General features: G+C 40.9%; 3 protein-coding genes across 4 annotated transcripts; 1 reads left to right on the top strand and 2 right to left on the bottom strand.

Moving 5' to 3' along the window:
* The first annotated feature begins 313 nt into the window (after nucleotides 1-313).
* LOC6527248 (homogentisate 1,2-dioxygenase) lies at nucleotides 314-2,519 on the top strand. 2 transcript variants are annotated; one of them, XM_002088306.4, is made up of 8 exons: nucleotides 314-409; nucleotides 810-1,079; nucleotides 1,140-1,326; nucleotides 1,392-1,512; nucleotides 1,567-1,697; nucleotides 1,764-2,045; nucleotides 2,101-2,282; nucleotides 2,340-2,519. In XM_002088306.4, exons 1-8 carry the CDS (start codon nucleotides 395-397, stop codon nucleotides 2,469-2,471), a joined length of 1,320 nt encoding a protein of 439 aa, XP_002088342.1. In that variant the 5' UTR covers nucleotides 314-394; the 3' UTR covers nucleotides 2,472-2,519. The 2 variants fall into 2 exon arrangements, with proteins under 2 accessions (XP_002088342.1, XP_015053640.1); XM_015198154.3 differs by lacking the exon at nucleotides 314-409 and adding an exon at nucleotides 487-507.
* LOC6527249 (guanylate cyclase 32E) lies at nucleotides 2,500-13,526 on the bottom strand. The gene is made up of 23 exons (XM_015197682.3): nucleotides 13,042-13,526; nucleotides 8,140-8,273; nucleotides 7,909-8,020; nucleotides 7,464-7,538; nucleotides 7,294-7,401; nucleotides 7,120-7,243; nucleotides 6,912-7,061; nucleotides 6,739-6,847; nucleotides 6,321-6,405; nucleotides 6,072-6,224; nucleotides 5,854-6,006; nucleotides 5,616-5,797; nucleotides 5,447-5,555; nucleotides 5,309-5,375; nucleotides 5,155-5,252; nucleotides 4,771-5,081; nucleotides 4,397-4,566; nucleotides 4,147-4,336; nucleotides 3,950-4,090; nucleotides 3,707-3,899; nucleotides 3,443-3,649; nucleotides 3,224-3,382; nucleotides 2,500-3,167 (listed from the first exon to the last, which is right to left on the bottom strand). Exons 1-23 carry the CDS (start codon nucleotides 13,201-13,203, stop codon nucleotides 2,790-2,792), a joined length of 3,570 nt encoding a protein of 1,189 aa, XP_015053168.1. The 5' UTR covers nucleotides 13,204-13,526; the 3' UTR covers nucleotides 2,500-2,789.
* On the bottom strand, nucleotides 8,976-9,891 carry LOC26534841. The gene has a single exon (XM_015199070.3). It carries the CDS (start codon nucleotides 9,724-9,726, stop codon nucleotides 9,100-9,102), a length of 627 nt encoding a protein of 208 aa, XP_015054556.1. The 5' UTR covers nucleotides 9,727-9,891; the 3' UTR covers nucleotides 8,976-9,099.
* Nucleotides 13,527-14,999: the final 1,473 nt, after the last annotated feature.

Raw genomic sequence — 14,999 nt, forward strand, 5'->3', positions numbered from 1 at the left:
GAACTTATTAATTTAGTATGAAGAGTTTACTGTTGCCGTATTACAAAATTGCTCGGCTATTTTTCAAGAAGTATAGCCCATTTTTAAACCAGTATAACCGCTATGCTAAGCGAATCACGTATGCTTTCCAGTGGTTCTGCGGCTCTAGTTGGTAACCAAATCAAAACAATCCGCACGCATCAACAACTGGGGGGCAGGTGTTTATCTCTGGTATCATTCGCCGCATTTTAGGGGACCGGCCTTTGCACGGCGACTAGTTTCTCCGGCCAGTATTCAAAACACTCGGCATTTAGCGATGGAGAACAAGTGGCCTGACTGGATCGAGCATATATAAATAGGGGTCGCCTATGATCCGTACACTTCAGTGCTTTTTTAAACCGCCGGAGGAACAGACATGTCGGAATACAAGGTGATCATTCTATGGCTATAACAATTCTGTGTCAGTGTGAAAATCGTGATAAATGTGACTTTACGTTAAACTAAAAGTTGTAAAGATTAGATATGAGAGTTAGTATATGTATTTTCATATCTTCCACCGTAATTTGGATATAAGTTGGTTTTCCAAACTAATGTATTGCGTGGCGAATATGTTAATACCAAATAGTTTTCCAAATCTTGTTAATCGGGTTGTATTTGTGCATGCCTTTCAATTCCCTTTGGTGGTTGTAAAAAAAACAAGTTAACGACTTGAATAATTTTATAATCTTTTATTTTACTCAGTGAATGTATTTATACAACGGTTTTCAAAGAAGTGCAATTTAAATTTGAAGAGAATTGTCACTCAAATATATTTTTTTTTCACATCACAGTACCTCTCGGGCTTCGGGTCTCACTTCTCATCTGAGGACGAGCGGTATCCCAACTCTCTGCCAGTGGGACAGAACTCGCCTCAAGTGTGCCCCTACAAACTCTATGCGGAGCAGCTATCCGGCAGTGCCTTCACTGCTCCCAGGACGGAGAATGTGCGCACCTGGCTCTATAGGAAGTTGCCCTCTGCCGTGCACCTGCCATTCCAGCCCTTCAAGGGAGCTGACTACTTCAGGCAGAACTGGGATGAGCAGCCACCAAATCCAAACCAGGTGGTTACTGCTGTTAGTTATCAATATAAGCAGTTGTATATTATTTAATTCTTCATCTAGCTTCGCTGGAAACCCTTTGACCTTCCTCCAAAGGATGGAAGGAGGGTAGACTTTGTGGAAGGCTTGCACACGGTTTGTGGAGCAGGAGATCCCAGATCTCGTCATGGTCTCGCCATACACATTTACTCCTGCAATGCCTCAATGGAGAATTCGGCTTTCTACAACAGCGATGGCGACTTTTTGATTGGTAAGAATGGTAGTTGTCTTGGGTGGACTTGAAAATCTGACTCACATTCCTAATCATTGATTTAGTGCCCCAGCAAGGAGTCCTAGATGTAATCACGGAGTTCGGAAGGATGTCTGTGGCTCCGAATGAGATCTGCGTCATACCACAAGGAATACGATTTGCTGTAAATGTGGATTCCTCTTCCAGGTGAGCAAGAAGCTCCTAAATGATCACTAAAGTTAATCCTTTACCGTTTTTCAGGGGCTATATCCTGGAGGTGTATGATGGCCACTTCGTTTTGCCAGATTTGGGTCCCATTGGTGCCAATGGATTGGCCAATCCCAGAGATTTCGAGACACCTGTGGCCTGGTTCGACGATCGGGATGTAAAGGGTAAATATCAGCGCGCATTTTATGATGAACTAAAAAATTAATTATAAAATAAATTATTTCGAATAGACTTCCAGGTGATTTCTAAATTCCAGGGTAGCCTCTTTGTGGCCAAGCAAAATCACACCGTCTTTGATGTGGTTGCCTGGCACGGCAACTATGTGCCCTTCAAGTACGATCTGTCCAAGTTCATGGTGATCAACTCGGTCAGCTTTGATCATTGCGATCCCAGCATTTTCACCGTGCTCACATGTCCCAGCCTAAGAGCCGGAACGGCCATAGCCGACTTTGTGATCTTCCCACCCCGCTGGTCAGTGCAGGAGCACACCTTCAGGCCACCCTATTACCACAGTGAGTGGATACTAAGGTACTATTATATTCATCTCATGGTTGTCTTTATTTTTAGGGAACTGCATGAGCGAGTTCATGGGCCTGATTCTGGGCAAGTATGAGGCCAAGGAGGATGGCTTTGCAGCAGGCGGAGCCACCCTGCATTCCATGATGACGCCACATGGTCCAGATGTCAAGTGCTTTGAAGGTGCCTCGAATGCCAAGCTGGTGGCGGAACGCGTGGCCGAGGGCACTCAGGTGGGTTGGATAATTGACAGTCTGAAATAGGGTTTTATAGCCTAATATTTCTTGAAGGCCTTCATGTTCGAGTCCTCTCTAAGTTTGGCCGTGACCAAGTGGGGCGAGGAAACCTGCCAAAAACTGGATGCCTCATACTACGAATGCTGGCAGGCGCTGAAGAACAACTTTCAAATTACTAAAAATTAGGATACCTAACTGAAAAAACACTCTATGATAAAATCACAATTAATTTTATTAGTAAATGTTGTTGCTTGGCAGAAATCCTGTGACAAACTAAACACATATCTGATCTAAGGTAAAGTATAAATAATTGAAAGACTCAGCTTTGTGACTGGACGGACAAATTGAACTACAATGTGTTATGGTGGAATATTTTGTTGGAATTTCAATAATCATATTTAAAACTTTTGTAAAGAGATACATAACAATACATAAACCGCAAGGGACGCCAGTATTTTACATCGATCAAGGAGCCTAAAGTTAATTACGAGTATAATTGAGTTCTTATAGCCTAAATGTGATACTAGGCGCCGATCGGGGACCTCGATTACTGAACACTTGGCTGCTGTTCAATCGGCAGACACACAATTGATTGCAATTGACTTGCGTGGTTTCACTTATCTTCGGAAATTCGGAAGTTCCATGGGAATTGGTCACATTGTCGTCCGATCGACGGCTATATAAACACTTGGTGTCACAGTTGCAGGATCCCAATCTGTAGTTATTCGCAGCTGGAATGCAATATTGATGGACTGAGGCCTCTATGCTCTCTCGTGCCCCGGAGCAGTAGGTGTCCAAAGTATCCACGGTGCTAATCAGATCCGGAGTTAGCTCCGGTTGCTGCCGTTTGGTCAGCCAATAGGTTCGCATGTCGCCCTTCCCCTGAAAGTAAAATTCAATTTGATTATCTTGCAAGACTGTTTTGAATTGAAACATACCTTTATGCTGGTCAGACCCCTTTCAATGCACACATAGCTGCCGATCAGCTGGAGCAGTTGGTAGGTGGCTTCGGATATATGAATTCTCATCGAGTCACCAGTGCTTTCCATCCGACTTGCTGTGTTCACCGTGTCCCCGAATAGACAATATCTGGGCATCTGATTCAGGGATGAGATGTATTTCAGATATATTTTATATATGTATATCCAATTCCCTACCTTCTGACCCACTACACCTGCTGCACAAGGACCGGAGTGCACTCCGATACGGAGCTGAACTGTCTCCGTGGGCTTGTGCCGGATCTTGAGATTGCCCACCGTCTCCAAGAGATGGAGAGCCAGCGAGGCTATCTCCCCTGCATGGCGACTTCCATTCTGCAGTGGCAGTCCGGACACAACCATATAGGCATCTCCAATTGTCTCAACCTGAAATGGACATTTCCAACAAAATATTCATGCAAATACAGGTATGTGGTAACAAACCTTATAGACATCATAATTGGAAATGATGGAGTCGCAGCAGGTGTACCAATCGTTTAGCATCTCCACCACCTCAAAGGGAGTGCTTGTGGTGCAGAGCTCGGTGAAGCCCACTATATCACTGAACAATATGGTGACACAGTCGAAGCATTCAGCCTCGACAGGATCTCCTCGCTTCAGAAGCTCAGCTACAGGTCTGTAAGGAATGCAATCTTAAATGATATTCTACAACTAAACAGTAATCACCTTGGCAGCATCTGGTAAAGAAGCATATCGGTTTTCTTCTTCTCTTCGTACAGCAGATTGGTTCGCTCCTGAACCAAACCCTCGAGATTGTAAGCATATTTCTCCATGATCGATAGCATATTGTCGAATATATTGGGTTTTCTGCAAAGTTAAATTCTATAAAGTACGAAAGACTTTATCCAATATGTGGTACTGACAAGCCAGCCTGAAGCTCCTTCAAGTGCATGCGAACCAGTCTGATATCGGGCCTGACCTCGGGATCTTCATCCCAGCATTGGCACAGGCACTTCCGGATGTAGTCCGGAATGTCCAAGTGGGTGTGCGTCAGAGCTGGTCGGAATACTCCGTGCTGCAGCATTTCCGGACACTTGACAAACTGGATTATTTCTGCAGCAACACAACATATACATTTCATACATTTGCACAATGGTAGTAGTTAATACTCACCCTCCTTCGAATAGGCCGTGTCACCCCAAGGTCCTTTGCGGCCAATCATCTCGTAGAGCAGTATCCCAAAGGAATAGACGTCCCCCTTCTGGGATCCGCGTCCAGGTCGGTAGGCGTCCCTCAAAAGCTCCGGCGCCATGCAGAGGGCACGTTTCAGTTCCAGTTCACTCCTGCAAACGTCATGAAACGACAGCGTGTTGTATTATCGAGGAAAGTTCGATGACTTTTTTATATTTTATGAAAGGATTTTCTAGCTTAGAATGGCCGTGTGGTACTTATTTATTCTCTAGTAGTTTTCAACCAAAAGTAAACTGAATGCTGGCGAACAAACGATCAATGAATGCAGAATAAATTTATAAAATAAATATTTTTACTTGTTGGGCTCTTCCTGGCCAGCTTTCAGCTCGTGCAGTCCAAAGTCCGATATTTGGCACACCCAACGGGAGTCGATGAGGCAGTTGCTGGATCGCAGGTTGCCATGGGAGATAATCTCCGAGTCGTGCAGGTAGATCATTCCCTTTAGGATATCCGACACGAGGGAGGAGATGAACATGTGGTCCAGATGCAAATCCTCGTTGGCCAGCACGTCCTCCAAACTGCCGCGCGCACAGTAAGTGGTGAAGATGATCACGGATCCGTGATCCGTGGACGCACCAATGAAGTTGATAATGTTCTCATGCCGCACCTGAATGACATGTTTAAACAATTGTTTAAATGTTTTTAATATTATTTTCTGCCCAAGCTTTGCTGTCCTCTACCTCTCGCATCAGTTTCAGTTCCTTGCGAATTGATCGCGTGATGTCTGCACTCTTCTTGTGAATCTTTTTCATGGCCACAATATTGCCACGAAATAGAGCTGCTCAATGGGTTAGATCCTTTAAATACTATTATTATTGTTTAAATTCATGTTACCTATATTTGTAAAGGACCTTTTGTTGGGCTCACCAACCACTAAAATGCTTTGACGGCAGATTTGGAACTAAAATAATGGTTTTTTTTAAACAGAAGGGGTAGGTTTCATATTATAAATATTATAAATGTGTAACCTACAATATTCTTATTAGTGGGATTATTGTATTCGCCGAGATTTATGACGGTGACATCCTTCATGTCCACTTTCCACAAAAGACCTGCCAGAGTCTGTTCATACCGGTAATGCCTGAACAATAGATACATATAGATATATTTTAAACGATATATTTGAAGCATATAATCATACTTGATTAGCAGGGCAATAGCCACAACCACAACGAGGGCACATAGTGGACCTGATACCAGGTACCGCCAGTCGAGTTTCTTTCGGGGACACAGTTCGCCATGAAAACCACATAGGGGTTCTGCGAGCGGAGGACGCCCATTTAGCCATTGAATGGGTCTATCATTCTTTATGTAGCGGAACTCCTTGGGTTTTTAATATGGTTATTATATAGTTAGTATATAATTTTAAGTTAACTCACTGGAATATCAGAGTTCTTGTCATAGGCAAAGAACCCAACTGGCTGCATGGACATCTTGGCTAGGGAACCCACCGAGGTTCCACTGCCCACATCGTTTTGCAGAGTTATGACTGTGTAATTACCCTCAGCATCGCCATTCGAGTCTATGTAAACCTAGGAAATAGTATAAGTGGATACATGTTAAAAATGGGTTAAAGTTTTAATGCTTAATAACTTACATCAAATCCTTGAATGGAGTGATAGGACCTATTGAAAATGTGACTCATTACCAAGTTTCCATCGTAAATATCACCGCCCAGTCTTAGAACTTCTGTTATAGCTCGAACATAGATCATAACACTGTCGTAAAGATGCAGGCCATATATGGGAACCTATCAACACAGTCATAGAAATTTATATGGTTCAGAAATAGGGTATATTATAAATAAAGCAAATTGAAAGCTTTAAATAAAAGACGATTTTCCTACCGATATGTTGTCGAAGACACGTTGATGATACGGCACCAGAAACGGAGTTTTTCGGGCATAATCTTTTATTTTGGAACAAATGTCGCTGCAAGCATAAGTTCAGAAAAATGAATAAGCTGTTTTCCATAAATTATTTCAAATATTTATTTGGCGTGCAAATGATTAACGTAAATGAATGTCTACATTTTTAAGGAAATTGCCATTTAGGAATTGCAGCTAGTAAACCAATGAAATGATACATCTTTGTCTATTTGTCTTAAAATACTCTAAACCCATGCTGAAAACTAGGCGCTACTTTGACCAACAGAAAAACTTGAAGAGATTTGTAAAAACTATGAGCTTAAAAATTGATTAACAATTGTTAGAAAGACGCAACAAAAATACGCACAGTTAGATAACTAAGAGTCAGATAAATTACCGAATATGGGGGTTTTGTGGATATGTCATGCTTATTTTTATAACTGAACGAAATGAGATTTTGTCCAGCGATTTGCTCTTTTCTTTTCTAATATAAGGATCTAAATAATCTGGAATAGATGGTGCATGCATTAGAATTCTAGCTCGGACTGCCAATCCGCACAATTCACTTACTACGTTCCATACTGTTCACCCTTCGATTGGAGTCGTAGATCTCGTCGTCCACCGAAACCACGATGTAGTCCCCACTCTCGAGCAGCCGGCGATTCTGGAGGCCTCGCACAAAGTCCACCATGGCAATGTGCTCCCCAATGAACACATATACTGCATTGAAGATTTGATTATATAATTAAAAGTATTTCAACTTATTCTGCCCACTTACTGCGAGTAGTGGCAAATGTTTCTTCAATAATTCGATCGATCTGCGAAAGCGTCTTTGTGGTTGGTATATAGTCGGAGATATACTTGAAGTGACTGATGGTGAAGTTCCTGGCCTCCGCCAATTCCTGTTCCAAAAACATTAAATAAGGTGAAAAACTCTGCACATTAGACTCACCTGTATGGCACGGGCTACATCCGAGCCCCAGATCGGTTTTGAGCTGACTACTATCGAGAATTTATTCCAGTGAAAGGCGTTCAGCAGACTGATAACACTTTTCGAGACCTGCAAACATGTTACCTCTTTTTTTTGTAATAAAGTTGGTTGGGATTTAATCAGGAACTTACCTTGGAAGCAGGAGCTAAGGTTCGTGCAAAGGTGTGAAATGTGCTTTTGTTTGAGACAATTGGATCGGAGCATTTCTGGGGAATTAAAACAAGTTATTTTGGTAGCATGTCTCAGATAAATGGAGTAATACAACTGTTAGTGCCAAACCATCTAACAAGAAATATATAACCTAAAAGAAATAGCATATGCAAATTGCAACCTGCAAGTAATAAATAACAAATGTAATTTGTGCCACTGGACTCTAAAGTTGTGTAGTGTCTTTTGTATTCAAGAAATGACACTTATATAACTTTGTACTTTTTTTATGGCAATTGTGGATCAATCTGTTAAGCAAGGGCAATCTTTGCCAACTGTGACAGAATAGCCCTTCATAAGTAAAGGCCAAAGGGTTGAGTTCTTAAATTGAACACCGGTGACCTAGATTTGAGTAATGGGTCTACTAACGAAGGAAAGCATTGGTGTGTTCCAGGCGGAGGCCAGCAGCGCCTCCGTGGTGCAGCTCTCGTCGGGACCGATGAATGCGGTCACGCCACCTTCCCGCATCTGTGTCATCGCCCTGGAAACGGAAACGGAAACAGGAACGGCAACGGAAACGTCAACGGCAACCGGAAAAGAAATTTCAGATGGCAACTGATACAGGGAATTATTTAAGGTGATAGCAGACGAACGAATTACCTCAATGGCTTCACGCGGTAGGCGCTCATTTTCTGGCCAATGTCCACCGGCTTGAAGGCCAACTTCTTGCCCGGCAAAAGGTTGGGGTTCTTGTTCACATCCTCGATGGCAAGTGGCAGTCCGCCGAGCGTCACCTAATGTAAATAAGGCCAATTAAAGTCAGCGATGAGTAGTGAATATTAACACCAGATCCTGCCACTCGCGAACTTCTCCCCACGCCAAATGCCACTTAATTTATTCATGTTGTGTCAGTTGTGGAGGACCAACGTAAAGCATAACAAAGCCATGCAAAACACTATTATGTACACTTGGTTTCACCCTATGGGTGTGGCTAATTTAAAAATAAATAATACATCTGTTTAGACAAATGAAGCTCGACCTTTACTAGTTTCCACAGATGGGATTTCACAAGGATAAGCTAAGTCCACTCGTTACGTAATTAGTTGAAAGCAATAACATTTTCTAGAAGGAATTTAATAAACCTAAAGTTTTGTGATATATATATGTTCAGGTTGTTAAATGGCAACTACTTTGCTTACGGTCAGTGGTATTCAAATTGCAGAAACTAAACCTTATTCAAATTCCATTTGCTGCATTAATAATGTTTACAGGATAACATTGCATAGCCGCTCCCAAAATATTCAAAAACTGCCAAAAGCTAAACACCAAAGCAGTACATTTAATATGTGCTTAATATTTAGTCTCTAGGTTACGATCTCTTTGTGTTTCAAATACTACAATTTTAATGTTCCATAATTAAACTTATAATTTGTCATGATATAATATTATGCACAATATAAGCTCTATATACAATGGAGGTTACTTGTTACGATCTCTTTGTGTTTCAAGTACTACAATTTTATTGTTCCATAATTAAACTTATAATTTGTCATGATATAATATTATACACAATATAACCTCTATATACAATGGAGGTTACTTGTGGGTAACCAAAACCTCTCATTCAGTGAGCACTATCATCTCAAAGCCGAGCAGATCATTGATTCCCCGGACGTAGGCCCGCAGCTCGTGGTCCCCGTTCCCAATGTGCCTGGCACACATCATCTGGAGGTTGAGTCTCACAGCCAGCACCAAGCTGGCGATGGCCAGGATGAGCAGGTAGTTCCACAGCACAACGGCCAGGAAGACGAGCAACAGACAATTGTCGGCCTCGAGGAAAACATCCTTGGCGAGGCACTCCCACATGTGGCAGGGGAAAAGGCTTAGGTTCTGGGCCACCTTCATGGTCCAGGGCACAAGCATCACGGGACTGCATTGCTGCCACACGGATAAGCCCGCTGATCGCAGGCTGGTGAAGAACCCCCCGAGGAGTCCTTTGCTGGGCAAGTGTATCAAACCGTATCCGTAGAACATGGCACCCATGGCAAAGCCGGAAAACAAAGGACTCCAGGCAAGCTCCCCCAGATGGGCCACCAAGTACACTCGGGTCAAAGGTCGCTGCAGCTCCGGCGATTGGTCAACTTTCACTTTCACTTCCAGCATCGAGAGCATCAGGGTCAATTGGAGTGCCGTGAAAATGCACAGGCAGCGATGCGAACGTATTAAGTTGGATACATAATCACGCATTTTTGTAAACGCAATGTAAATGTACAATTTAGATATTTTCTAGGGAATTGAGCCAGACAGGTACCGAAACTGCTCCTAGCTCAAGTTTTTATTTCTCGCGGATTCCATGGGGATAACGTGGAAAAGTTCGATTTCCAAAAAAATACCTTACTTCCACATAAATTTGTTAAATTAATTTACAATTTAAAAAGTTTTACCCTCTTAATTGAAAAGTTTGCCTCCCCATCGAAATCAAAAAGTTTGCACGCATTTTTTTTCTAGCTCCGACCTCGTTGATAATCATTCAAAAAAGGCTGTGAAAATGTCCTACATATGAACATGCATATTTGTATATACATATAAATCATTAAAAAGCCTTTAAGGTTCAAATCTCCAGGCAATCGAAATCCTTGGAAACCGAAATGAATGAAATAAGAATTAAGAAAACCACACACTCACAGCATTAATTGAGCTTTTTAGTTTCAGCAAAATGCTGGTATACAGATTTAAAGATTGGAAGCATACTCCACTCCTTTTACTTGACTTAAATTATTTTTTGGGATGGAGAAAATGCTGAAGTTTTCGCTTAACGCAACGTGATACTCTGCGCAAACGATTTTCTTAAGCTTCTCTTAGGAGTTTAAAGAGCTCAAAAAAGTAAACAATTTTTTGCCTGCTCGTTACTCCCATAAGAATAACTTCTTTGCTTGCTTTTAGATTAAACTTTGATGAAAAGAAATTGCAACATATTCGAGTTCCTAATTTGGTGTTAAAGTTTTCTGAGTCAAAAACCATAATCAATTAAAGCACTTTATTTAATATATTAAATGGGTTATAGGAGCAATTTAAATCCAGAATTGTTTTGTGGTTTTTGTCAATGTTTTCGATGGTAGTTATTATTCAAACAGTTAAAATGTGTTGTTAAATTATGTGGGCTTTGCAATGGTTGACTTCACTTATAAATTATCGTGGGGCTGTTACGAATTAAATTTAATGCGATTGTTATTCACAACTTTGAAGCGTTTATCCATAAGACTCCTTAAGTATTCCTGATATCTCTCATTAAGGGAATTTAAAACCGATGGCGTATTCAGTTCGTAATTCTATAAATAAGCTTCTTAACCTTAAATTGTATTTTTCTTAAGGAGCCTCTTTAAGTCCGTGCTGTGAATTCACCGGAAATGTTGCAGACTTGATTATTTGGTACCGAGGATAATTACATTGAAATGTAATACCTATGTGCTAATTCTGCTTAATTGAAACATAATGTAATAAACAGCATTTACTTTTGGTTAAAAATTTAAAAATAATGCGATCAATTTGATTTGCAGAATGTTGTAAATGACGTATATCCGATGTAGATTATCAAATTTAACTGAATGTTTGTTCAAAAAGTAATTAGGTCATTGAAATCAACGAACTTGAAACGCCAAAGAAAAAGAAATTAGTAAACCTAATTAACTTGCTTATAAACATCCCTATAAGCTTGAAGCTATCATTAATTATCTTGAACAAAAACGTAAAACATCAAAATTAAACTAATTGCAATTATAGTATATTGTGCACCCCCAGGAACCTTCTTTACAAATTTGTAAATTAAATTGCTCCCTTGCCCTATATTTCATTTCGTTAGGAAGGGAGCAAAATGCACATATAATATATGAGTATGAAATACTTATGAAGCTGTCATAGTTACTGGGAAAAGTTTGCAGAGGTGAGGTTTAAACTACGGTTGGTTCCAATTAATTTAATTTATGCAGGCATTGAGCCCTTCTTAAATTTGTATCTTTGAAGTTGGCGTAGAAGTTAAGCCCCGACTTAAAAGAAAAACTCTACTCAATGGACAAGCAAAAGGCATCCCACCTCGAGAGTCCAAGAATTTATATGGTCGCTATAGTTTCTATTCTTTCTTTTTTTACTGCCATTAGAGTTCACCTTATTATAAATTCCATAGTAAGTGACTTCCGTGTTTAAATGCTGAGATATTTAAAGTTCAAATTTTTTAATAAATCCTATTTCTGCTGATTTAATTCCGGCTTTTCTAGCCGGTTTAAGGTGCTGTCATCCTTTCTTTACAGCCAATTAATATTTATTTTTATGCCCTGCAGGCCAATTTACTCAGGAATGTGATTGTGCCAAGGGGACTTATAAATCGTACATGAAAAACAAATAAGAAAAGGTTTTGCATTTACATAAAAAAGTAAAAAGTAAAGACAAATAAATATTCGTGTTATAATTACCCCATTTCTGCATGAATACTAGTTAACACAATTCAGTTAAGACTCTTCAAATATAGTTGAATTAAAGTTCTCGTAAAAGTTGAATGGAGCTTAGTAAATGTAACACTTTAATAAAACTCAATACAGGATATCTCTTATCACATAAAAAAGATGACAAAGGCAGAATTTTTGGCAAAAATAGCTGCTCATATTTTTATGATTTTCATGATCCACATGTATTTGTGAATATCTCACATGTCCGAAAAAGGACTGACCAAAAAAATGTGAATTGCTTTTGTCAATTTATGAAGCGAAGCAGGACTCTTGATGGATTTGCTTTTAAGCTGCGCATTTCGCTATTAAATAAATGGAAGCCATGAGCACACTACTACAAGCATTGTGGCTTTTTCCGGGTTCCAATTAAGTTGGGTATAAAAGAAACTAGATCTGTACGGATTACTGGCCTATCAATGGGATATAATAGGAATGCATTTATCTCCATTGTTCTCTATTTTTATTCATCACAGACCAGATACCGCTGTCAATCCTCATCGAAAAACATCAGAAAATCAAAACAAGTTGAAAAGGCTTTTGGGCAACCAGATCGAATAGGAAACACTTTACCTTAGGTAGGTGAAACTTTGATTTGCTTTAAGGCACATTATGTTTGCCTACAATTTCAACAGAAATTTAAAGATATAAATTATAATAAAATAAATAACTAACTAGATATTTTTCTAGGCTGTGTCATTCATTTTCGCAAATTAAATTTCCTGATCCGTTTAGCCAGCAATAATTCGCAGCGTAGTTAGAGTATTAAGCATTATAGTCAAATGCCTCAGGGGACGCATGATGTGTTTGATTAGGGCAACAGAATGGTCCCTTCAATCATCGTGCTGAGCCATAAATGTTGGCATATTTTTGGGACAGGATGCGTTGACTTGTGCTCTGCTCCAAAATGAGATTGCCATTTGAATTGCAAATGTGAGGCGGCAGGTCGATGAATTATGCATGCACATACACAGTTACCACAGGACGAAGTTCGCAATTAATTTCGATAATTTATATCGAATTTAAAACCGCCTTAGCAGTACACTGATCTCCAAGGTTTACTCACTCGCATCTGTGAATATTCCGCCAGGAATCCAATATTTATCGTATCCGACAGGCGGCGCATGGAGGAGACGGCGGCTCCGGCGGCCAAAGGATGACTCCGCTGACAGCCGAGCAGGACGACGATGCAGGAGAATGCAGCGGTGGAGGCGGAAAGGCCTGGCATCCTCAAAGGCAATAAAGTTTTATTTCACACGCAACTGAAACTGACACCGACACGGCCACTGACAACTCCAGAATCTGAATCCGAATCCGACCCACTGTATCAAACTGACTTGGGTGCACTTAATGGTCGTGGATTTTCACATGGTCACGGCAGCACTAGATGGCAGATGTCATTTGTTTAGTCAAATCCCATGACTCCTTTCGTTTATCCCCCCCAACAGGTGTGCGTTTATAGCCCAGCCTCAGAGTCCCACTTGTTGCTCCGCTTTTCCGCGCTTTTCCGTTTACGGCAATTCAACACGCCCGTAGTCTGGCGCAGACTGTGTTCGTGCCATCCGTGGTCCTGCTTTTATAGCCTCCGTACTCCGAGCTCCGAGGTCCGTGCTTAGTGCTTCGTGCGCCTCGGCGGAATTCGCATTGGTTCCGTATCCGAAAAGGAGCAGTGGGTGTTGTGGGTGGTGGGCAGCAGGACGCGGCTGAATTAAGTGGTCTATGAATGACAGCATCAGCCGAGCCTCGGGGATCATCAGCGGGCCAAGTGGGAGGACGACTTTGGCCGTTGGCCAGTTGGTCAATTCGACAATTCGACAGGATGCTAAGGACTTTGTTTATTTGTTCCTCTTGGCAGCCAAAAATGATTCGTTTCAAATTTAGAGGGTTCACTCTAAGTGATGACTTGACCGAACATCACGGGCGTTGAGCCCATTTCCTTTTCCCGTTACTGATTAACATCACAAATTGCAATAATACATCCTCGTGCAGTCTGACAGTCAATTATGGGAATCATCTTCTGTTTTTGGGTTGACAAATTGCGTAGAATTCTATGGGTTTTCCGGACTAATGGTCTGGTCTAATGCAGCCTTCTTAATACTTTTGTTTGCTGGCGATTTTTAGAACGTAATTGTGCATAAATCTTTTTAAACCCTAACTTGACAACAACTAATGCTTAACCTTTAGTCCTTTGAAAGTAAGAACACCCTTTATAGTGGTGCGTTGTAGCATTTCAAGTTCAAGGACAGCGAACCGTGAATTTCGGTGGCTATTTTCGAGCATTTCAACGTAATCCGTAATCCATGCTTAACTTGCCACAAAGGGGTGGCTGTGGGACTTAGACGGAAATTCAAAGACAAATGTTTTGGCTTATTGGAGCGAGCATTGCTGAAAGTGAGACTGATTTTGAATAGAGTTTTTTCTTGTAAGCATTAATTACGTTTTCACAAATGTCACCATTACATTGGTGTCGATTTCCAATTTAGGAGGCCATTAGGACTCTCAAGAGGCCATCACAACAAATGATATCGATTGCTTAGCACCTGTCGTAGGCTTTAATTTCTAATGCCATGTGAGAAGTAATTTGCTAAATGAATTTGCGATGCAGTGCGGAACAGCGTTGTAAAGCCATAGCACCATTCTTAACTCCTTTGGAAAGAAAAATACCCTGAAATCGAGGGCAATATAGAACAAATATATAAGGTATTAATAAGTCAAATATTTCTTCAAGTGTAATGGTACCTAGGCATATCGCTCTGTAACCATACACCCATTCACATTGTATTTGAATATTCAACTTCTACTTGTTTTTTGCGTGTCGTAAGGGTCCGAGTTCAATTTCAATGCCGACTCACAATTTGATTCGAGTTGAGCCGACATGTAAGCTGATTGAAATGAAAATTTAATTTTAACTTCTCCTCGCCTCCAATGGTAACTTACTCCTTTGTGATTCGCCCAGGGAAGCACGATTATGGGACCATGACAATTCATATCATCGAGTGAAACTTCACGTTTGCATACCGTAAA

The sequence above is a fragment of the Drosophila yakuba genome, chromosome 2L (genome assembly GCF_016746365.2).
Source record: "Drosophila yakuba strain Tai18E2 chromosome 2L, Prin_Dyak_Tai18E2_2.1, whole genome shotgun sequence".
In the NCBI taxonomy this organism is placed as follows: Eukaryota; Metazoa; Arthropoda; class Insecta; order Diptera; family Drosophilidae; genus Drosophila; species Drosophila yakuba.